The following is a 26,045-nucleotide window of genomic DNA, read 5'->3' on the forward strand; positions in this document are numbered from 1 at the left end:
CTCCATTTAAAATTAAAAAAAAAAAAAAAAAAGACTATGTGTCCAGGAAACTATTAAGTGGGTGAAAGAAGCAGGACTGGAAAGAAGTTAAGCAACAATGCAATTTCAGGCAAAATCCAAGTCATGCATGATCCCACTCAGTGTAAACTGTACTTAAGAGTTTGTCCCAACTCAAAACAAGGGTCCTGGGCTGTCTTACTTCTACATCCCACAATCACAGGCTACGAATTACCCAGGTCCTTCAGGGCTCATGTGGACAAAGCTGTTTTTGTCACCCAAAGGCATTCTTCAGAAAACTTATAGCTATATGCATTAAAGGCAAATGAGTAGAGAAAGTAGCATACAGATAACAAAAGACAAGAGGTATCCAAAGGGATCTGGAGAGAGAGCTTAGAGTGTTCACTACAGTTGAGTAGAAACTAAAGGGAGCAAACCTGAGGCTATAGTTCAGGGATAAATTGAAATCAAAGCCAGTCTTACCAAGTCATGAATGAGAAAGAGCATAAGAGTAAAGCAAAGATCTTAGTATAAACATTAGTATGGCAGTCATGGAGACACAACTCTAGAAGATACCCCAAGCTAGAATAAATGGCTTGCAATCACCATTTATAGGACATCCCATCCTTGAATTTTCTTCCTCTTGACTGAGTCATACTTGTACACCTCTTAACTATTCTTAACCCCTACCATGGGGACCTGACTTCTTATCTAAATGGTTTATTTGAAATATTTTTAAATGAACTACTCTGTGCAAATACAATGAATAGCCATATAAAAATAAACAAATATCAATAAAATCAGAACAAAATAAATATTTCAAAGTGTTAAAAAATAGTGTTTCTGGATAGAAGACTGCAGCTATTTTCCCCTTTACTTTTATGCTAACAAAAATTCTGTGTTAAATTTCAATAATACATATGTTGTATTTTATAATAAAAACATATTTTGAACAATAATACAGTAGTAAAAGGACAAAGAAAGATATAGGTACAGAGTGATCGACATTCTTGACTACTGCCTACTTCTTGAAACTTTCTCTTTCCCTAGAAACTCTCTTTTCCCTAGATTTCCAAATACTGTCTGATTTTCTGAATTTTCTCCTACTTTTGCAGTTTTTTCTGGGTATTGAATTTCCTCTTCCATCTTCTTAAAATTTAGTGTTCCTTAGTGTTCTGAACATTTTTCATTCTATAGTCTTCACCTTTCACTGCTGCTGCTGCTAAGTCGCTTCAGTCGTGTCCGACTCTGTGCTACCCCATAGACGGCAGCCCTCCAGGCTCCACCATCCCTGGGATTCTCCAGGCAAGAACACTGGAGTGGGTTGCCATTTCCTTCTCCAATGCATGAAAGTGAAAAGTGAAAGTGAAGTTGCTCAGTCGTGTTCGACTCTTCGTGACCGCATGGACTGCCTCCTACCAGCCTCCTCTGTCCGTGGGATTTTCCAGGCAAGAGTGCTGGAGTGGATTGCCATTGCCTTCTCCTACATACATTTAAATATAGGTTCCAGTGAATTCACTATAGGTAATTAATGAACTTCAAAGTTGCTTAAATCTGTCACCCATATTTCCTTTATTTCTCCTTTGAGTTATCAGCCAGCTTCCCAACTAGTGAATCTTCATTTCATTTTGCTGCCTAATCTAAGTCCGTTTCTCTGGTGGCTCAGATGGAAAATAATCTGCTTGCAATGTGGGAGACCTGGGTTCGATCCCTGGGTTGGGAAGATACCCTGGAGGAGGGCATGGCAACCCATTCCAGTATTCTTGCCTGGAGAGTCCCCCACAACACTACAGATGTCAGGGGGGTGTAATCTCCTCGGTTCTGTCTCATCACAACAAAAATTTGAAGTGATGGGTGTTAAAGCCCTCGGCACATCACAGCTCACAGACAGTGTTACAGCTCCATGTTTACTGTTTTATTTAGAAAATAAAGGAAAATGCATCCTCAAGATGTGAGGGCATGCCAACCCAAAAGACACAAAGATAAAAGAGAGAGAGACAGACAGAGACAGAGAGATAGCTCACCCGGGGGAGAGAGAGAGAGAAAGAGAGACAGAGAAAGAGGCCCCTGGCCCACTGGCTCCTCTTTTTGTATGTTTTTTCCTACCCCTGGACCTGCCCTATGTAAATTGGGCTAGCCAGGTGTGCTGTTTCTTCTACCTGAGGTCCTCACTCTGGTCCTCGGGCCTTCCTTTGTTCTATTTTTACAGACTTTTCTCCTCCTTGTCTTTTAGCCACTGCCATTCTGGACTCCTTTTTCCTATTCTAGCTACCTAACAGACAGAAGAGGAACCTGGTGGGCTACACTCCATGGGGTTGCAAAGAGTTGGACACGACTGAGCAACTAAGCACAGCACTCTAAATCTGTTGACAAATTCAGTGTGGTATTTTATTCTAAAACAAAATGATAGTGCCTTTATTGGTCAGGTATTTAAATACATCTATATATCTTCATGGACAAATCCACTGACACTCTTAATTAACTACTCTTAGCTTTCTAGGCCCATGCCCCAACATACTTTTTTATGCCACTGCATTACCAAAGCTGTTTACATGCTACTCCCCCTTTGAAGAATACATATTCCCACTCTGTTTGCATCTCACTAAATTTTGTGACCCTGTTTTTTCCTGACCATTCTTTAAGATCCAGTTCATGTTTCAGTTTTTCATGAGAGCATTTCCTCTTTTCCTTCCTAGTTTGGCTTAGGGTCCTACCCTGCATACTAGTTCACTATTGATACTGTAATTATCTGTTTACTTATATGTTTTCTTTAGTTTGGCCCTAAGGGGCAAAAAGAAAAAAAAATGTTTCAATCTTTGCATTCTTATCATCTAGTATAGTAGTTTTCATGTGAAAATCTTCAAGTGAATATTTATTGAAGGAACTGATTAAATATTCTCAAGTAAAAAATCTCACTGGGTTATTTACATGTATATTAGCTTTTCCTTGGCTTCCCAGGTGGTCCTATTGGTAAAAAATCTGCCTGCCAATGCAGGAGGTGTAAGAGACCTGAGTTCTATCTCTGGGTCAGGAAGGTCCCCTGGAGGAGGAGAAGGCAACCCACTCCAGTGTTCTTGCTTGGAAAATCCCATGGACAGAGGAGCCTGGTGGAATACAATCCATGGATAGGAATTTCTCTGATTCTTACCCAAAAACAGAGACAAAGTATTCAAAATGCAAACTACATTTATAATATTTTGTTTTTTGTTTATTTTTACTACTTCTCCCACTTCTAACTGTTCAGTGTCCCCTAGCTCCTGAGCCTCATTGTTGTAATTGTTTTTAAATGATATGCATAGAGTTGTGCTGCATAACAATTACACATAAATATTAAGTGATGTCTTAGTATATAAATGATAGCAATTAGTATACTTTATGCACTCAAATAAAGTCTTTTGGGGATTGCATAGTAGAGGAAAATGAATCTTTGGACAAAAACTTTTGGTTAGGAGTTCCAGGATACATGTGTCTTCCCCAATGGCTCTGCGGGTTAAGGATCTACCTGCAATGCAGGAGATGCGAGTTCAGTTCCTGATTTGGGAAGATCCTCTGGAGAAGATAAAAGGCAAACCACTCCAGTATTATTGCCAGAAAAATCCCATAGATAGAGTTGCCTAGCAGGCTACTTTCCATGGGGTCACAAAAGAGACAGGCACAACTGAGCACGAAGCACAAATCACCAGGATACATAAAATTACAGGTTAGGATTAGGTTCAGCTGACAAAGAAAACTCAAAACAAGAGGGACTGAAGCAAGGTAGATATGTGGCCTAAGATATGTAGTTGCTCTGCTCTAGGAATTTCTCAGGGACATCAGCTAACTTACTATTGTATCATTTCCCAAGGAATGACCCTTGTCCCCAGTTCTAGTATAATGTCTCAGGTTCCAGCATAATATGTCACATATTCCAGCCTGGGGTTGGGGGGAGATGATAGAGAAGAAAGAAGGTAAAAGACACATTGTAACATAATATTAAAAGAAATATATATATATATATATATATATATATATATATATAGAGAGAGAGAGAGAGAGAGAGAGAGAGAGAGATGGAAAATGTAGTCTTTGTTTAGAGTAACTTGGTATCAGCTGGAAATGCCACTATTAGAGAAGAAGTAGTAGTGAGACATTTGAAAAGGTAAGATTTAGTCCAATATTGATGTGTACTTAGTCGCTCAGTTGTTTCCGACTCTTTGCAACCCCATGGACTGCAGCCCACCAGGCTCGTACGTCCTTGGAGATTCTCCAGGCAAGAATACTGGAGTGGGTTGCCATTTCCTTCTCCAGGGGGTCTTCCCAATGCAGGGATCAAACCCAGGTCTCCTGTATTACAGCAGATTCTTTAACAACTAAGCCACCAGGGAAGCCCAATATTGATGAATAAGTAAGAAATATTCTTGTTTAAGTACTACCTAGTAAGAGGACAAATATTAGGAAACAACAGTATCAATAGTATTAATACTTTATTATTAAAATTGTGAATAATATTGTACATTAAAATGAACATGAATTGTGTACATATGTCTATTCTAAGTTCTTTTTATTTATATTTTCATTTAATATTTCCTTTAACTCTATGAGGTAGCTGATATATTGTATACATTTTGCATATTCAAAAACAACTTACAATAAAGAACTAAAATGACTTGTCTCTTGTCTAAATTTGAAGGGTAAGTAGCCACACTAAGAATATAAGAGTTATGAGATTGGATAGTACTATGATGGTAATGATTCTGTTGCTGTTATTACAAAGATTAGCATAAATTTTTTGACTTAAATCACACATATGCATTATCTTACAGTTTTGTGGGGCAGAAGTCCAGTATAGGTCTTAAGAAATAAAAATTAAGTCATTAGCAGGCTACATTCCTTTCTAGAAGTTGTAGGGAAGAATGTTTTCTATTTATTTGTGTTGTTGGAAGAACACAATTCCTTGAGGTTATAAGACCAGGATCTTCAAATTTTTATTGCTGGCTCTCAATTGTGGGCTCTTCCCAGTCTCCTTCCTCCATCTTTAAGTCCAGCAAAGACAGGTATAGGCCTTCTAATGTCATATCTCCCTGGCATACACTTCTGCTTTCTTCTTCTTCTTTTAAGGACTTGTGTGATTAGAATAGGCCCACCTGGGTAATTTAGGATACAGTTTCCACCTCAGAACCCTTAAGTTTAATCACATATGCAAGCTCTATTTAATGTGTAAGGTAACATATTCACAGGTTCCCTGGATGAAGGCATGGCCATCTTGGGATGTCATTATTTTACCACAGGTGGCAATGAGAAGGGGAAAAGGAATTAGAGAGCAGAGGACTTTTCAAGTGATGGTATTTGTACATTTGAAGCTCTCTCCAGCAAAAGAGACAAAGAATTCTAATTAGTATCCAAGATATAGAAAAGTGATAAAGGCTGACTTTGGTGTCTTGACTTATGTCTTGTAATATCTCTTTTTCTTCCTAGAGGGATTCATTTATCAGTAGACAGTTTTGGATATCATTTAATTATTCTGTAATTCCATACCACTCCCATTTCACCCCTTTCATTTTCTATCCCTAGAACTGAAAGTGCTACTTTCTACTGAGGTGGATCTGAAAGATTTATCAAAGCACTCATGCCCAGAGTAGCTCCTGAACATTGCCTACTAACCACTTGAATTGGTCAGCAAATACCTTTTAGTGGTTTAAGCAATGAGATTCTAAGAACAATAAGTAAATTTGCATTAAATCAAACAAAGGGGATAGAAATATTGACATGCATCTTCATTTGTTAATGTTGAAGAGTGCAGTGAGTATCCTGTTAAAGTGATTTTGGGACAGTATTTTATTCTTACTGTGAATATTACTTGTTTCCTACTTCCTAAACTCCTTATCTAACTATCACTATGTTTTTAATGGTGAAAAACACAGGCAGAAAGGCAGAGTGGAACAAAATAGAAAATAGGTAAAGAAGAATCTCTTTTTGTAAAAAAAAAAAAAGCAAACTAAATGATATACTTGTTACATTAATTCAAGGACCAGTCCTGTTAAGCATCATAAATCTCAAGTAAGAGTTATGAAGCAAGAGTTTTTCCATAACGTGAGAAAGGAAGAGACAGGATGAGTCAGAATGCAAAAAAATGTCTGGTGCACAATAAATATTAAACAAATATTTGACATTGAATCATGTTTATAAATATCTAGCATATAAGCAAATATTGTATGCCATTTCACATTATATAAATCACCTAAATAATATATAACTTAGGCAATAGTAAAATTAATTATAAAAAGCTTGTTTCCTTATTTTAGTGAAACAGTTTCAAATGTTTATAACTTTGTGTAAGACACTCTACTGGCTTTAAATGTACTTAAGCTAAGTTTATCCATGACTTACAAATAATTTTAATAACTTCTTAAATAGCTGATAGTATGTGATTTTTAAGTTTATATCTTTTTAGTTCTATAAATTTTTTAGTTTTTTAAAATTTGTTTCTCTATGATAATTTTTATAATGTATATTTTTGTAAATGAAGGCTTGAAAAAGTATAAAAAAGCAACATAAAATCTCTCTTCTTAGGGTAGAATATCTACTTATTGTAGAAAGCATTATATTTCTCTTATTCTTCAAATAAAATTTTAAGAATTTGTTTCTTCATCACATACATTTGTCATTTACATAATTACATTACCAGTATTCTAGATAGCAATTATACTTGTTAGGTGTAGTTTCATTTTAACATCTTGAAAACCAAAGCAATGTACAGTTTTTTGCAACATGAGCTTTTAATACTCCCAGTAATAATCATTGACTTTCAGTATTTTGCTATTTCTTGAAGATGTGGTATAGCTCATTGCACAATTTAGAATAGAAAGTAAATATTCTATTTCCTTTTTATATTTTCTATCCTTAATGCTGACATTTCCTCCTATTCTAATATTTAAATATAAAAAGTGCCTATGCAAATAAACATATGGCACAATAGTATAATTAATCACAGATCACCACCAAAAAACTAATTTATCTGGGCTTATGTTTCTTCGACAGTAAAAGAAATATAATAATGCCTTCCTCATAGGGCTTTTGGAAGGATTATATGAAGTCAAGCATTCCGTATGGTTAGAATATAGTACAGGCTCAAAAACGTTAATAATAATGGCATTGCTACTGCTGCAACCAGTACTACCGCCGTCACGACGACCACCACCACATACCCAGAGTGTGCTGCGGCATGCTGCTTCTATCAGTCTTTGATCTGTGCTTCCTACTGTGCAGATAACACATGTTCTCACAAATTTCAGAATTTGGAATATCCTTGTGAAGATTCCCTGCTGATATTAGTTGTCAGAAGCCATCAGCAGATGTTTCTAAGAAGTCAGAATAGGTTTCTGCCAAGAGAGATTGAAAAAGGAACTGAGAGAGCTCTGAGCTTTTGCCTTATGACCTGAGCTATTTTACTGCAAAGTAGAAGGTTATCTAATGAAAGTCTTGGAGTTACTAAAAGTCACTATCATCTTTCTGGCGCATTTTATTTTTCTTTCAGCTTCTCAGTCCCTCAGCAACAGCTGCTGCTGGGTAGTGAAGAGAGAGGAGGAATACAATATTGTGTTTGCCATTCTTAGTATTAAAGCTCTTTGAACTTCTGAAATCTCTAACCAGTGTGGAGAAAAGTCACTTGGATGATTTGATTATTCTCATATAACCAGTCACATAGGATACATTTTGTCAAAGTATACACTTCTGTCTAATCCTTTTTTTGAACATTGAATATCTGGCTTGAATTTTAGCCCCTCCTACCTAACAATATAACCACTAACATAATACCAGAAAAAAAAAATATATATATATATATAGACAGGAGGAGCATCCTAAATCTGAAAATATAGGATGTGATAGCTATACTTTCTTTCTGTGACGATCTCTAGCATCTGAAAGCAACCATGTAAGACTTCATATATATTGGGAGTGGCCAGATGAAAATCAGTGTTATAAATCCTAAACTTTCCCTGGGAAATTCTGCAATTTAATTTAAATTAAATTCTGACCAGAAATCTGGGGCTACAATAGATTTTAAAAATTAAAACAACAAATTATTTGCCCTTAGGAAGTTTCCAGGTAGTGATTTAAATTGAAAATAAAAGAATTAATGTGGAAATTAGCAGTCACAACTTGAAGGAAACACTCTGGGTGAAATAAAAGGAAGGCTGCTTAGAACTGTCAGTGAGTATCTTTCTAAGCAAATGAGATTTAATCCAATATTGAAGGATGGCAAAGGACTAGTGATGCAAAAGGCAAAAGTAGAAGTGTTTATAAAGGCTTGTGAAGATATTAGTCTTCTGGAAACTAAAATGATGACAGAGGTCCTGTGGCATACAGGTAAGGAGTAAAATGTAAGAAATGGAGGCTGTGTGTGTGTGTCGGTCACTTAGTTGTGTCTGATTCTTTGTGACCCTATGGACTGTTGCCCACCAGGCTCCTCTGTCCATGGAATTCTCCAGACAAGACTACTGGAATGGGTTGCCATTTCCTTAGAGCTGAATAAAGCCCAGATCATACAGGGCCCTCTGAGATCCATCCAAAAATGTAATGAGAAGCATGATGCCTAAATAGCAAAGTAGCACTTCCTACCAAATTGACTTTGATGAGCCATACTCATATTTGTTTAATATTTTTTTATGTGTACCATCAAACATATACAAATTTGTAATGAATATTCTCCTAAAACCAATAAGAGTTTCTGCCAGTACTTTCTTCAAAATTTGTAACTTCAAGTTGATCATTTATATGTATTATGAAATTTAAATTATATCCTCCAGTAGCTAAGCATGAATAAATAATATAAAAGAACCAATGGTTCTGTACTGTTGTGTTATATATTTAATATTTGATACATTTTTCATTTTATGTAGTTTTTTCCCTTCAGTGAAACATTTGTAGTGCCATATTTAATCTGTCATTGTTACACACCAGCAGTCCCCTAAAGGAGAAAGCGAGTGCACAGATGCAAAAGGCATAGAAAAATAAAACAAAGCTGAAAGCTTTTTATCAACTCATCAATATCTTACTTGTCTCCAAACTCTTCTCTTTCCTTATCTTTAAAATATGAGCCTTTTTAAGAATTGAAACTATTAACCTAATGCTGGCAACAAAGTGGATGAATCCAGAGAATTCCCTAGGCTGGCACATCTCTTTCTTGAAAAGTCTAGTCCAGGATCTTGGAATATATCTTCTGTGTTAAGATATATAATATTATAATGTATAATCTTTTTAGAATATGAGAGATTAATTTTTTCCTCTAAAATAAGATTAGTTTTGGATAAATGCTGGATTTATATGTGTCATATTTAAACTTTCTATGTTCGTCTCTCAGTTGTGTCCGATTCTTTGTGACCCTGTGGACTGTAGCCTGCCAGGCTCCTCTGTCCATGGAATTTTTTAGCCAAGAATACTGGAGTGGGTTGCCATTTCCTTCTCCAGGGGATCTTCCTGACCCAGGGATCACACCCGGGTCTCCTGCATTGCAGGCAGACTCCTTATCATCTGAGCTACCAAGGAAGCTCTTTATCTTAACAATATTTACTTGTTTCACAAATTTAATTTAAATTTACCTTTGTCTATTTCCTTTTTTACAAAAATTATGGTGGTTACTAACTATACAGTTATTGAACACTGATTTTACATGTACACATGTGATGCATATTACATACAATGCATATCACAAAACAGTCAAATCTGAGAATTATTCTGAAATACATGATTTTTTTTTTTTTAAGATTTGTCTACAGTATCCTGGTATTTATATGTTTTATTTATTTATTTTTTTACAATTACGGTTTTGGCACAAAGGCTTAGTTGTCCCATGGCATGTGGAATATTTCTGGACCAAGGATTGAACCCATGTACCATGCATTGGCATGTGGATTCTTAACCAATGGACCAGCAGGGAAATTCTGAAATACATGATATTTTAATAAATGTGTCACATATCCTGCTTCATCTGAATTAGACAACGCCCTATAAAATTGGATAAAATAATCCTGTGAAGCATAGATTTTTTAGTGAGCCTTTTATAAGTGCTATATTTGTGAAAAGATAAAAAGGGGAAAATGACTTCAATCATTTTTATTTGGGATAAAAAATCTAGATTGGCTTCACTCTTCACCCCTATTTTTACAGCTCAAGTTTATACCCTCAATTTCTCTAACTTGGTCCTGTGTTGTGCAGTGTTTAGTCATTCAGTTGTGTCCAACTCTTTGCGACCCCATGAACTATAGCCTGCCAGGCTCCTCTGTTCATAGGGATTCTCCAGGCAAGAATATTGGAGTGGGTTGACAGCCCAACTCCACTCAAATCCAAATTGTTCCTACTGCCAAAGTGAACATATGAACAGCAAATAAAACCCTGTCAACACTCTACTCAAAACTCGTTATTTGCTGCTCCTCATTTATAAGATAAACTTAGAGGTCCTTAACATGATATAGTTCCTACCTCCATTTTTAGCCTTGCTTTTCATCACTTCCTGTTTCACAGTTCGTATTATAGAAACTAATGGAATATTTCTTTATATTGTGACATTTTTCTTGCTATCTTCTACAACATTCTTCTCCACTTCTTTTTATTTTATTTTATTTTTTAAACTTTACATAATTGTATTAGTTTTGCCAAATATCAAAATGAATCCGCCACAAGTATACATGTGTTCCCCATCCTGAACCCTCCTCCCTCCTCCCTCCCCATTCCATCCCTCTGGGTCGTCGCAGTGCACCAGCCCCAAGCATCCAGTATTGTGCATCGAACCTGGACTGGCAACTTGTTTCATACATGATATTTTACATGTTTCAATGCCATTCTCCCAAATCTTCCCACCCTCTCCCTCTCCCACAGAGTCCATAAGACTGTTCTATACATCAGTGTCTCTTTTGCTGTCTCGTACACAGGGTTATTTTTACCATCTTTCTAAATTCCATATATATGCGTTAGTATACTGTATTGGTGTTTTCCTTTCTGGCTTACTTCACTCTGTATAATAGGCTCCAGTTTCATCCACCTCATTAGAACTGATTCAAATGTACTCTTTTTAATGGCTAATACCTTCCTTTGCACTACCTGGGGGTTCTCTCCTGGAGGAAGTCTTTCCACTTTATTCTTTAAACAGATTGGGTGGCTCTCATCTCTGCTCCATGTAACCCTATGTGTCCATATTCCAAAGCACTTAGCATAGGGTATTGCATTTATCTTATTTATGTCTTGTCTCCAAATTGGACTGTGATTACCAAGATCTGAAACATTTATGAAAAAGGAAGTGCTTTTAATTAGATGCCAAATTGATTATGTGACATGACATTGCATACCTTAAGCTTTAAAATCATAGTTTACACATTGTATATTTTATATTTATGCATATGTTGTGCATTCTGAATTGCATAATAGAATGAATTATAGTCATTCTGAAATGAACATAATAGAGAAAAGCTGCTTCCAGAAAAGATAAATTTCTAGCAGTGTAGATCTGGGGAAAAACTCTACTCTTTGAATCATAGTAAGGTTGCCAAAAATAGAACTTCATTCTCAAGATCCATTTTGAACAGATGTGAACATTTATTTTATGATTAGCTAATAATAACTGCCATTTATTAAAGACATACTGTATGTGAACCATAGTATGTTCTGTTTTCAAAACTTGTTTTATGTAATACCTATTTCAACCTTAGAAATTATGAGTTATAAATTCACTTTTATAGTTATGAGACTTCCCTTAAACCATATAACATTCCGTGACAGAGAGAAACTTAATCCACAGCTTTGCCTGTGCCCTTAACTATGTTATGTTGTCTCACTAATATGACTGACTTGGTGTTACTATTAAAACATCATTAATTTGTTTTGGTAAATATCATCAAAGGTTAATTTGATTGCACCACCTGATGTGAAGAGCTGACTCATTGGAAAAGACCCTGATGCTGGGAAAGATTGAGGGCAGGAGGAGAAGGGGATGACAGAGGATGAGATGATTGGATGGTATCACCAACTCAATGGACATGGGTTTGGGTGGACTCCGGGAGTTGGTGATGGACAGGGAGGCCTGGCGTGCTGCAGTTCAGGGGGTCGCAGAGAGTCAGACACTACTAAGCGACTGAACTGAACTGAACTAATCATATTGGTACAAATTAGCCAATGCAGTGGCTTATGACTAGAGAAATATTGAGAAGTTTCAACAGCTTCCAGATTTATTTTGATGCCTAAAAATACAGGTTTTATAATTGAAGATAAAATAACTTATATTAATCCATGCTTTCTATATTTCCCCCCAAGGAATTGATATAATATTTGTTACTTGTCAGATTTCAGACATCATCTTTCCTTGCCATCACTTTTTAAGACATGAGGCATATGTGCAACATCAAAGAACTTACTTAGAGGTTATGTTATTATATATCAGATATTTGGCTGACAGAAAGTATTTCTTAAGTTACAGACCTTTATTATGCAAATGTGGAATAGTGTGAAGTTTGAACACTTGACTTGTGACATCAGGCAAGTCTGAGATTGAATTTTGTCCTATAACTGTTGGCCAAATAAACACAGACAATTTATTGGGCAAGGCATTTTTTAAAACTTAGAAGTGAATATTCACTAGAATGTTTTAAGTATGGGGAAGCTATGGTTTAAATAATAAAGAAATGCATTATTTAGCACAACATTCTGTCTAGAAGTATGTAAGCCTCAGGCATATAGTAATAACATTTATCTCCTGGCTCTGGGCATCTCCCTTTGTTAGCTTTGTCCTCAAACTATGCATTTCAAGATGGCTGCTGTAGCATTAGTGAATATATCCAGATCCAGTCACCTCCAAAGCAGACTGATTCTTTGTATTTTATTTGATCTCCTAGGAATATTTTCCCCACACCCTCAACCCCTACCAACACTCCAAGAAGATTGCTTCTCACCTTCCACTAACCAGAATTAGGTCACTTAGTAATATCTAATCTTACCCCTGACAGATGAAATGGAACTGCTAAGACTGGCATATACTCATTAGCAGCCATTCCATGGAACTTAATATGGGGTCAGAAGTCACTAAAGCAGGAGGATATAAATAGGAAGATAGGTAGCTGAACAAAATCAATGTCCTGTTTGGAAGAGAAAGGTCTGGAATGAACAAGTAAGACAGCTGTTGAATAAGCAATCAATAGTTTCTGCCACAATTCACCCATTTTGTTATCAAGTATTCATCCCTATCTGTACTTCTTTCTTTACATTCACTTTGAAAAACTTTTTATATGAAAAAATTCTGCCTTCATTAATAGAAAAAAACAAAAATGTTAGCCACTTACATATAAGTCCAGTATCTCCAAGTATTGTGCTGGCTTTTCCATTATATCCAGTTATAGTTCCTCATTATCTGGAGACCTATAGCCAAAAGAGAGTTAACAGGAAATCCCCAACAAATGTGGTATCTGTGATAGTTTTAGCTTCAGAGGTCATTGGCTCATAGAACAATATAGTATCCTGTTGGTTAAGGAGGTTGGTGAAGAGTATCTTCTATGGAAGGGGGATGAGCTCCTTGATCAACCAGGAATGTAGCAGTACTCATTTTACCCCACTAGAACTTTTTCATCATCTGATACAGCTTCTGGTTCTAATTTGTGGAAATATATATTTTTTTCCCTCTTGTATAATGCTGCCCTAGGACATCAGTGCCATTACATACAACAACTACCATTACATACAACAACTATCATTGCTTCTAAAACTGGAAGTTTTCTGCTTTTGCCACCCTCTGCCAGAATCCATGGTTTGGGGAGCTTAGGTCTCAAGTCTGAATACAGTCAATGAAGGGGAATATAACATCTGACCATATTGGGAGTACACTGTGCTTCCTACCAAGTTTCCTAAGTCTACAAACGATAGGAGGTTCAGGTTCTGAGTAGCCAAATTAATATATAAATGAACATTACATATAGTTTTAGGTTTAAAATAAAGCAGTGCATGTGTGGTGCTGAGCCCAAGACTCACAGTGTTAATATTTAAAATAAATGTGTGGGTAAATGATATAAAGAATATAACTAAGTAGAAGTTCCATGGGACTTTATAAAACATAATGATGGAGAAGTCATGGTTTTAAACCCTCTGTAAATGATGGAGAAAGTGACAGTTATGAAAAATATATTCTATACCAGTTCTATCAAAATATCTTGTGAAAATCCATGTCTTTAGCACTATGGGAAATGAATGTACTAAATATTTAATATTTAATATTATTTACATATTTCTTACTTCTGGAAAGTCAGTGTTGAAAATGTGTGAGATTATTGTTGACTCCACTAGTAGTTTAAATATCTTAACATAACCCTCAATTAGCATCATATAACCGTTTGGAGTTGGCACTCCACAAATGGAAGCCAAGAGTGTGGCTTATTAGGTTAAAAAAAAAAATCAAGACAGTTATAAATTATCCTATATTTAGGGGCATATTTAGCTTTTTATCCAACAGTCCTGTGACCCAAATGCAGTTTTAATTTTTCCCCACTCACAAATGACTAGGAACAAATAAGAGAGGCAAAATGTATGACATTTGTTTCTCTGCTAATATGCATTATATTCTTCCCATATTTCCTACTAAATATTTCACCCGTACTACCAGCTATATATGTAGAGAAAGTGTTTATATTACACTGATGAATACTGATTTTCATTTGCTTTTCATTTCATTTTCATAATATACCATGGATAGAACATATTATACAAAGATAAAAGGATGAAAAATTGCTAATACAGGAAAATACAGAAAATGCAAATTTCACATCAAACTCTTTATGTTACTTATTACATTTTTGTGTAAACAATCATTTGTTGCTTTGCTTTTGTTTTTACAAATTACTTTTATATATTTTACTGTTTTTTTTCCCCTTTTCGGAAATATCTCAATGTGTCATTCTTGAGTTTTACTATAACACTTTATTTATATTAATGTCTCCAACTGAGGCCAGTGTAGTTTTTATTCTTTTATGCATAGATTTTACTTCTAAATAACCAGTCCAATAATGATGTTTAAACTAAGCTTGCAAGAATCAAACTAAAATGAAAGTGTTCTACAAATTCAGTCAGAATTTTAGCTTCTCAGTGATTCGGTGTCATTGAAACAGTTCAAGAATTATAAGTGTCTGAAATTTCAGTGACAGCTCAGTGGTTAAGTGCTTAGCTGAAAGTATATGGATGTTAGTAATTAATCCATCACTTAATTTAAAATGAAGCAGAGTTCTCATTGTTACATATATACATGCATGAATCTCAGTTAAAATTCAGGGAAAATAAAATCTACCATTAAATGGGTGTCCAAAATTTGTAGGACATGATTAAATGATAATGACTATCAAGGGTTTGGCATAGAAATAGCAACCAACCAATCAGTCACTTATTAAATTCCTAATTTGTATCTTCTAGCATGGCATCCGGTCCCATCACTTCATGGGAAATAGATGGGGAAACAGTGGAAACAGTGGCAGACTTTATTTTTGGGGGCTCCAAAATCACTGCAGATGGTGATTGCAGCCATGAAATTAAAAGATGCTTACTCCTTGGAAGAAAAGTTATGAGCAACCTAGATAGCATATTAAAAAGCAGAGATATTACTTTGCCAACAAAGGTCCATCTAGTCACAGCTTCTCGCTTTTCGCTTCTCTTCTTTTCACAGCTATTTGTAAGGCCTCCCCAGACAGCCATTTTGCTTTTTTGCATTTCTTTTCTATGGGAATGGTCTTGATCCCTGTCTCCTGTACAATGTCACGAACCTCATTCCATAGTTCATCAGGAACTCTATCTATCAGATCTAGGCCCTTAAATCTATTTCTTACTTCCACTGTATAATCATAAGGGATTTGATTTAGGTCATACCTGAATGGTCTAGTGGTTTTCCCCATCACTACGAACAAAGCTAGTGGAGGTGATGGAATTCCAGTTGAACTAGTCCAAATCCTGAAAGATGATGCTGTGAAAGTGCCGCACTCAATATGCTGGCAAATTTGGAAAACTCAGCAGTGGCCACAGGACTGGAAAAGGTCAGTTTTCATTCCAATCCCAAAGAAAGGCAATGCCAAAGAATGCTCAAACTACCACACAATTGCACTCATCTCACATGCTAGTAAAGTAATGCTCAAAATTCTCCAAGCCAGGCTTCAGCAATATGTGAACCGTGAACTTCCTGATGTTCAAGCTGGTTTTAGAAAAGGCAGAGGAACCAGAAATCAAATTGCCAACATCACTGGATCATAGAAAAAGCAAGAGAGTTCCAGAAAAGCATCTATTTCTGCTTTATTGACTATGCCAAAGCCTTTGACTGTGTGGATCACAATAAACTGTGGAAAATTCTGAAAGAGATGGGAATACCAGAACACCTGATCTGCCTCTTGAGAAATTTGTATGCAGGTCAGGAAGCAACAGTTAGAACTGGACATGAAAAAACAGACTGGTTCCAAATAGGAAAAGGAGTTCGTCAAGGCTATATATTGTCACCCTGTTTATTTAACTTATATGCAGCGTACATCATGAGAAATGCTGGACTGGAAGAAACACAAGCTGGAATCAAGATTTCCGGGAGAAATATCAATAACCTCAGATATGCAGATGACACCACCCTTATGGCAGAATGTTAAGAGGAACTAAAAAGCCTCTTGAGGAAAGTGAAAGTGGAGAGTGAAAAAGTTGGCTTAAAGCTCAACATTCAGAAAACGAAGATCATGGCATCTGGTCCCACCACTTCATGGGAAATAGATGGGAAACAGTGGAAACAGTGTCAGACTTTAGTTTTCTGGGCTCAAAAATCACTACAGATGGTGATTGCAGCCATGAAATTAAAAGACGCTTACTACTTGGAAGGAACGTTATGACCAACCTAGATAGCACATTCAAAAGCAGAGAAATTACTTTGCCAACAAAGGTTCGTCTAGTCAAGGCTATGGTTTTTCCTGTGGTCATGTATGGATGTGAGAGTTGGACTATGAAGAAGGCTGAGCACCGAAGAATTCATGCTTTTGAACTGTGGTGTTGGAGAAGACTCTTGAGAGTCCCTTGGACTGCAAGGAGATCCAACCAGTCCATTCTAAAGGAGATAAGCCCTGGGATTTCTTTGGAAGGAATGATGCTAAAGCTGAAACTCCAGTACTTTGGCCACCTTATGGGAAGAGTTGACTCATTGGAAAAGACTCTGATGCTGGGAGGGATTGAGGGCAGGAAGAGAAGGGGACGACAGAGGATGAGATGGCTGGATGGCATCACTGACTCGATGGATGTGAGTCTCAGTGAACTCCAGGAGTTGGTGATGGACAGGGAGGCCTGGCGTGCTGTGATTCATGGTGTTGCAAAGAGTTGGACACGACTGAGTGACTGATCTGATCTGATTTGTAAAAAAAAAAAAAGCTAACCATCATCTATGCCTTTAGTGAGTCATAATCATTTAGCTGCTGAATAATCTGCCTTGATGTTGATGGCTGTAGCAATTTCTTAAAATACAACACTATTGAAATTTGCCACATTCATTGATTCTTCCTTTCACCAGTGATTTCTCTGTAGTAGGCAAGGTTTGATAGCATTTTATCCATAGTACTTTTCAAAATTGACTTAATTTTCTCAAATACTACTACTGCTTTATCAAATAAGTTTTTATACTCTAAATTCTTTGTTTTAATTTCAACAATTTTCAGAGAATTTTCACCAAGAAGGGATTCCATCATGTTCTTTGCTCATCTATAAGAAGCAACTCCTTATCATAAAGTTTTACCATGAAACTGTAGCATTTCAGTTCCATCTTCAGGTTCAATTTCTAGTTACAGTTCTCCTGGTGTTTTTATCGCATCTGCAATGACATCCTCCACTGAAGTTTGAACCCTTCACAGTCCTCCATGAGGGTTGGAATAAATTTCTTCCAAACTTCTATTAATGTTGATATTTCGCTCTTCCCATGAATCACAAATGTTCTTAAAGATATCTAGAATGGTGAATCCTTTACAGAAAGGTTTTAATTTACTTTACCCAGATCTATCAGAGGATTTACTTGACCCAGATCTATTCAGAGGAATCACCATCTATGTCCGATATGGCCTTTTAAAATTTTTTTCTTAAATAATAAGACTTGAAAATCAAAATTACTCCTTTATATATGGGCAGCAAAATGGCTGTTGTTTTAGCAGACATGACAACATTAATATTGTTTTATAGTTTCATCAGAGCTCTTGAGTGACCAGCTGCACTCTCAATAAACAATAGTATTTTAAAATATATCTTTTTCTTTCCTGAATAGTAAATCTTAACAGTGGGCTGACAATATTCAGTAAACTGTATTGTAAACGGGTGTGCTATTTCCAGGCTTTACTGTTCCATTTATAGAGCACAAGCAAAATAGATTTAGCATAATTATTAAGAATTCTAGGATTTTCAGAACAGTAAATCAGTATTGGCTTCAAATCAGCTACCTATACCCTTAACATCAAGAATGAAATGGCAGTACACTCCAGTATTCTTGCCTGGAGAATCCTCTGGACAGAGGAGCCTGGCAGGCTATAGTCCATGGGGTCACAAAGAGTTGGACATGACTGAGCAACTAAACAGCATACCCTTAATGAGCGAGTCAGTTTGCACGTTGAAGCCAGGCATTGACTTCTCCTCTCTAGCTATGAAAATCCTAGATAGTGTCTTCTTCCAACACAGGCTTCCCTTGTGGCTCAGCTGGTAAAGAATCCACCTGCAATGCAGGAGACCTGGATTCAATCCCTGGGTTGGGAAGATCCCCTAGAGAAGGGAAAGGCTATCCACTCCAGTATTCTGGCCTGGAGAATTCCACGGACTGTATATAACCCATGGGGTCACAAAAAGTCAGACACGACTGAGCAACTTTCACTTCACTCCTCTTCCAACACAGGCAACTGTTTTGTCTACACTGAAAATCTATTGTTTACTGTGTCACCTTCATTAATTGTATTAGCAAGATCTTCTGGATAACTTGCTGTGGCTTCTGCTGTTTACCTTGTACTTTTATATTATGGAGATGGCTCTTTTTCCTTAAACCTTATGAACCAACCTCTGCTAGCTTCAAACTTTTCTTTGCAGTTTACTCACTTCTCTGAACCTTCATGAGACTTGATGAGAGTTTAGGGCCTTATTCTGAATTAGACTTTGGTTTTGAGAATGTTGTGACTGGTTTGAACTTCTATTCATGCCACTAAAAGTTGCTCCATATCAGTAATAAAGCTGTTTCACTTTCTTATCATTTATGTGTACATTAGACTAGCATTTTTAATCTCCTTCAAAAACAGCTTCTTTACAACTAGCAACTGATGCAAGAGGCCTAACTTTTGGCCTGTCTTGACTCGAGACATTCATTTCTCACTAACCTTAATAATTTCCAGTTTTTGATTTAAAGTGAGGTATGTGGGACTCCTCTTTATATTTGGACACTTATAAGCCATTGTTGTGTCACTAGTTGGCCTAATTTCAATAATATTGTCTCTCAGGGAATACGGAGGCTCAAAGAGAAAGACAGAGATGCGGAAGAGCCTGTAAATTGAGCAATCAGAATACATTTGATGTTTATCATTTAAGTTTAGAGTTTTAAGTGGGTATGGTTTGTAGCTACCCAGAACCATTACAAAGTAACATCAAAAGTCACTGAGCACAGATAACCATAACAAATGTAAGAGTAATAAAAACATTTGAAATATTGTGATAAATATCAAAACATGACATAAAGACATAAAGTATACAATAGCTGTTTTAAAGGAAATGATAATGATAGGCTTGCTTAACAGTTTTGCCACAGAACTTCAGTTGGTAAAGTATAAAATATCTGCCAATCACAATAAAGCAAAGTGCAATAAGGGGAGGTTTTTTTGTAGTTGGGCTTCCCTGGTGGCTCAGATGGTAAAGAGTCCACCTGCAATGCAGGAGATTCAATAAATGGTGCTTGTAAAGTTGGATAGCCACGTGCAGAAAGAATGAAATCTGATTCTTACTTGTACTGTATACAACAGTTAAATCAGAATGGATCAAAAATCTAAATTTAAGCGCTTAAAGTATAAAATTCATAGAAGAAAAAAGAAAAAAATAACATGATATGGGATTTTGCAGTTGCTTCTTAAATATGGCACAAAAGCACAAGCTACAGCAACAAAAAATAAAGTGGACTTCATTACATTAAAATTTTTGAGGCATCAAAGCACACTATCATAAGAATGGAAAGATAATTCACACAATGGGAGGAAATATTTGCAAACAATATAGCTGATATAGGCAATTAATATCTAGAATATGTAAAGAGCTCTTAACAATTCAGCAACAATATAACAAATGACTTAATTTTAAAAGAGGTAAAAGATAAAAAAATAAGTTATAGAGGATAAAGGACTCAAATAGACAGTTACCCAAAACATATACAAATGGCTAATAAATACATGTAAAGTTGTTCAACATCATTAATTAGAGAGATTAAATTAAATCCACAGTAAGCTACAACTTTATACCTACTAGAATGGATATAATAAAAACAAAACAAAAAACAGTGAGGTATATAGAGAAGTTGGAACACTTGTGAATTCCTGGTAGAAATTTTGAATGTTCAAAAGTTCTGGAAAACAGCTTGATAGTTCTTCAAAATGCTAAATTTATGACCCAGTAATTTCACCCCTAGGCATATATACAATAATTGAAAACAGAGATTCAAATAGGTACTTTTACACAAATCTACATAATAACAATACTCATCATAGGTTAAAGATGGAAGCACGCCAAGTGTCCCATCAATTGAATAATGGTTAAACCAAATTAGGTATAAATGTACAATGGACTTTATTTCCTGTGACAGTGACAGTCTTTATTTTCTTGGGTTTCAAAATCATTGCTGATGGTGACTACAGCCATGAAATTAAAAGATGCTTCTCCTTGGAAGAAAAGTTATGACAAACCTAGACAGCGTAATGAAAAGAAGAGATGTTACTTTGCTGGCAAAGGTCTGTATAGTCAAAGCGATGGTTTTTCCAATAGTCATGTACAGATGTGAGAGTTGGACCATAAAGAAGGTTGTGCACTGAAGAACTGATGTTTTCGAACTGTAGTATTGGGCTTCCCTTGTGGCTCAGTTTGATCCGTGGGTTGGGAAGATCCCCTGGAGAAGGGAAAGGCTACCCACTCCAGTTTTCTGGCCTGGAGAATTCCAGGACTGTATAGTCCATGGGGTTGCAAAAAGTCGGACACGACTGAGCAACTTTCACTTTCACATGCAAGTCCCTTGGACTGTAGGGAGTATGAACGAGTCAATCCTAAAGGAAATCAATCTGAAATATTCATTGCAAGGACTGATGATGAAGCTGAAGCTCCAACACTTTGGCCACCTGATGTGAAGATCTGACTCATTAGAAAAGATCCTGATGCTGGGAAAGACTGGAGGCAGGGGTAGAAGGGGATGACAGGGACAAGATGGTTGGATGGAATCACTGACTCAATGGACATAAGTTTGAGCAAGTTCTAGGAGATGGTGAAAGACAGGGAAGCCTGGCATGCTGCAGTATATGGGTTCACAAAGAGTCAGACACAACTGAATGACTGAACAACAAACAAATGTACTGTTATTCAACCATAAAAGGAATGAAGTTCTGATACACACTCTACAATGCAGATGAACCTTGAAGACTTTGCTTAGTGAAGTAAATCAGACACAAAAGGGCAAATATTGTGTTATTCCACTTACATAAAATATCTGGAATATGCAAATTTGTAGGGTTAAAAAGCATATTGGAAGTTACCAGGATAAGGGGGAAAAGGGAAAACGGGGAGTTATTGGTTAATGGTAACAGGTTTTGGTTTTTTATGATGGAAAACTTTCAGAAAAAGACAGTACCAATGGTTCAGAAAACCTGAAACAAAAAAAAAAATGGCAAACATAAAAAGATAATTTGATTACTAATGAAGAAAATGCAAAAAAAAACTTCACTTTTTATACCCTCTAGATTTGTAGAACTAATGGAATATAATGTACACAAGTTGTGGACATTAAAAGTGATAAGATAGTTTTCAAACCATATGGCATGATATTTTGAAATTTAATTTTGACTGTTATTACTAAGAAATTATACTCATAAGTACACACTTAATATAGAAATATACTTGTAGAGCCAGAAAATAACCATGTTGCTTATTATAGCAAAAGCAATGGGAACAACTTAATCTCTATTAATAGAAAATTATTAATTGAGAGTACTTATATTTAACTCAATGTAGAATAGGCAAACCTTTCCTTTTAAATCATAGCCATTTAAAATTGTGTTTTTATATATTCTGTATTAAACATGACCAAAACAAATGTTTTAATTATTATTTTTTTTTCATAGCTTTTCTTCCAAGGAGCAAGTGTCTTTTTTTTTTTTTTTTTAACTTTACAATATTGTATTGGTTTTCCCATACATCAACAATGCATCCACCACGGGTGTACATGTGTTTTAATTAATGCTAATAAAAATAATTTTAAAACATCAAGAAATAGACATAATAAAAAGTTGGGATTTTTGTTAAAAAGGTAAAAATAGGATATGGAATCTCTCATATTTTAAATAATTTAAAAAATTAAGGCCTTTTTCATTTTTCTCTAGTACTATTGTAGCCTCAACTCTTCTGAAATTTTATTATGAATTACTTTTTGCTCTAAGCGTAGGTATTTATAGGACAGTATTTATGTAATTTCTTCTGTACAGGTTTTTAATTAAATTATTCTCTAAAATGTTATATTGGGTTCTGAATTTAAGAATTGCAATTTAAATAAATATGAACTTTTACATAAATATATAAACAATAAAAAATCACATGATTATATTTTGATAAGAACTAATATTAAATTACTTATCATGATATAATATGTCTCCCAAAGAATTGTGCTCCCAATTTTGCTGGCAAAATATAATATAAATGAGGGATTCTATTACCAAAGAATACACAAAAATAATCCTGATGCCTTTAAATTTAGTGATCTAGGTTCAAATTTAGTTCTAACATTTTTTAAGCTTTGCTATCTAGTGGCAATTTTATACTCTATGCTTTTCCATACTAGCTTATTTTTATTTACAGTAAAGCACTCTCCACCTACATGTGCTTTTTATAAAACCTTCTCAAGTTAAATTTACATTCAAATTCCTCAATAAGAAGGTTCTATAAACAGAAACTATGTTATGTCATTGAAAAATTATTATAGAAGATATGATACTATAAATAAAAATTATAATGATTGAACATTATAAATATTTTCATATGATTTCCTGTCATAGTATGAAATTCTTATATAGATAGCTATGGACATATAGATACATAATATGTCTGCAGGGCATTTTAATGTTTTTCTGCCTTTGTTCTCTTGTTTGCTTTTAATATATAATGAGATATATTTGAGATACTTGTTTCTGTTCATTGGTAGGTTATCCAGATAAATTTTGAAGAATTCGACCTGGAAATTGGCTATGATACCTTGACAATTGGTGATGGGGGTGAAGTTGGAGACCCAAGGACAGTGCTCCAAGTGTAAGTTCTCAATGCTTCTTTCTTGATTTAGTCTGTAAGTTTCTTGTGAAATTTTACCTTTTTTTTTTCATTGATTCTTCTCACTACCTCCAATAGAAGGAGCATAGTATATTATTTATTGTCATCAATCTGCATATAGTATATTTATTAATCCTTTTAATAAGGCTTAATATACTTGATCCACACACAGTTACTTAGAATCCATTTCCAGAAGGGGGCCTAGGGTGAAATTACAGACAGGCTGATTGGCCTTATTTTGGAAAATACTTTTACCCTCACAGAGTAATAGAATAGAGTGGGGGGGGGGGCGGAATATGAAATTGCCCAGAAAGAGTACTACTAGTACTGAAAACTGGTGGGTGTTGCAGTTTAATCATACCTGGTCATAATCAGTTTCTGTGAGAATTAATCAGTGGTTTGACATGAAGTAGTAGTAGTAGAGCAGTGAATAGCTCTCAGAGTTAAGCTAATATACTACAAAGGTTCTTAATGTGAAGAAAAAAAGGATGAATTTATATTAAGTAAAGGGAAATGTTAGGAACTTATGGTTCAGTTGCTAAGTTGTGTCTTGACTCTTTGTGACCCCATGGGCTGCAGCACGCCAAGCCTGCCTGTCCCTCAACCATTTCCCGGAGTTTGCCCAAGTTCATGTCCATTGAATCAGTGATGCTATCCAACCATCTCATTCTCTGCTCCCCTCCTCCTTTTGCCTTCAGTCTTTCCCAGCATCAGGGTCTTTTCTAATGAGTCAGCTGTTCACATCATGTGGCCAAAGTATTGGAGCTTCAGCTTTAGCATCAATCCTTCCAATGAATATTCAGGGTTGATTTCCTTTAGAATTTACTGATTTGATCTCCCTGCAGTCAAAGGGACTCCCAAGTCTTCTCCAGCACCACAATTCGAAAGCATCAATTCTTCTGCACTCAGCCTTTTTATGGTCCAACTCTCACATCTGTACAGATTACTGGAAAGATCATAGCTTTGACTATATGGATCTTTGTCAGCAAAGTGAAATCTTTGATTTTTAAAATGCTGCTAAGTTTGTCATAGCTTTCCTTTCATGAAGCACAGCATCTTCTGATTTCATGGCCTGAAGTCATGGAAATAGTATATACTGTGTTTTTTCACTCTGTGTTTTAGGAACTTGTCTGTTGCCTAATCCTTGGCTATCCATTCCAATAATCTATCTCGGATAGGGGCAAGAAAAAATTTTAAGGGCTAGTGTATTGTTTTCATGTGATAAATCTCAAAAGGTTATGATATGCTTTTTCTCAGTATCCCTTTCATAGCTGTTGATTTGCAGTTCAGGCTTTATCAATGTGGTGTTTCTCAAAAATGGGGTGTTTTGCAAATCACAATTACTTGATGCACTCTATAAAACATAAATTTCTGAACCCCTCCCACTGTGTCTGTTAACATCTGCTTTATATATGTAGGTGTTCTTCTGATAGGTATATCTAAATTAGTCCCTTAGTGAGAGTGAGGGAGACCTAAGAGACAGAAAGATAATATATTACATTTAAATAACCAGAAGACTATGAGATGAGTGCACACACATGCACACACAAACACACATTTTTAGATGTAGACCTCAAAATTATATATATAATGTTTTTGTAAATCTCAAAACAATAAAGGGCAATGGTCTTTACTATAATTTTAGGTACTAAGAGGAAAATACTTAATATTTTAAATAAGCCATACATTTTCTAAAAGAAAAAGAACTCTGTTAATTGAAAGAACTTCTTTGTAAACATGTCACAGTCCATAGTTTTCTGCATTCCTTCTTTTTTTGAGAATTTTGAGCCCATGCTCATTTTACCTTAGTTGCTTCAAAGAAAATCTTCTAAGTATTTTGTTAGTGGATTTGCTGATTTTTTTTTATTCTTATGAAGTATAGATGTTGTCTCTATTTCCTTTTATTTTGGAAGATAACATGAATATATTTTTAAGTAATTTTAAAAACCCTGTGTTGTATGAATCAGACCAAGTAGCAGATCAGAAATATAATTTTAAAAATTGGTTCATAATTGATTTTTAGAGTGATCCAAAAGTTAGCTAGACAACATAAGACCAGATAAAGAACAAATATGTTGATGAGAAGAAGTCTTACAACCCCTGTGAATTCAAGTGGAATTAGTTGTATCTTACAGACTGAGTATCTGCTACTGGCAGAACGAATGAAGAAAAAGTTACATTTTCCCTCTTCTCATGTTCCTGTTATCATATTGTCGCTAATTTGCATAGGAGTTCTACTTCTTCACTTATAATTCTTTCACTCTGAGAAATTATCTTAATTTTGAAAAGTCTGTGTGATTATTTTTATATTTGTCTGTAACCACAGATATGTTTCTTAAACATGTTTTTCTTCCTCAGAGCAAAATTACATATTTCTGAAAATATAACTCTTTTTTCCTTGGGTAAAGATGACTGCAGCAGAACTTAGATAGCACCTACCTCCTGTGTACATGTGTGCTCAGTCGTGTCTGACTCTTTGTAACCCCATGGACTATATCCTGCCAGGATCC

General features: G+C 35.6%; 1 protein-coding gene across 3 annotated transcripts in view; it reads left to right on the forward strand.

Annotated features, from left to right (window-relative positions):
- Nucleotides 1–26,045, forward strand: part of CSMD3 (CUB and Sushi multiple domains 3) — a 1,475,959-nt gene that overhangs the window by 753,368 nt on the left and 696,546 nt on the right. For all 3 annotated transcript variants that reach the window (XM_055546406.1, XM_055546407.1, XM_055546408.1), the window contains one exon: nucleotides 23,414–23,517. In XM_055546406.1, coding sequence (XP_055402381.1) covers nucleotides 23,414–23,517 — 104 coding nt within the window. The remainder of the gene's footprint in view (nucleotides 1–23,413; nucleotides 23,518–26,045) is intronic.

Source organism: Bubalus kerabau, chromosome 14, assembly GCF_029407905.1.
Source record: "Bubalus kerabau isolate K-KA32 ecotype Philippines breed swamp buffalo chromosome 14, PCC_UOA_SB_1v2, whole genome shotgun sequence".
NCBI lineage: Eukaryota > Metazoa > Chordata > Mammalia > Artiodactyla > Bovidae > Bubalus > Bubalus kerabau.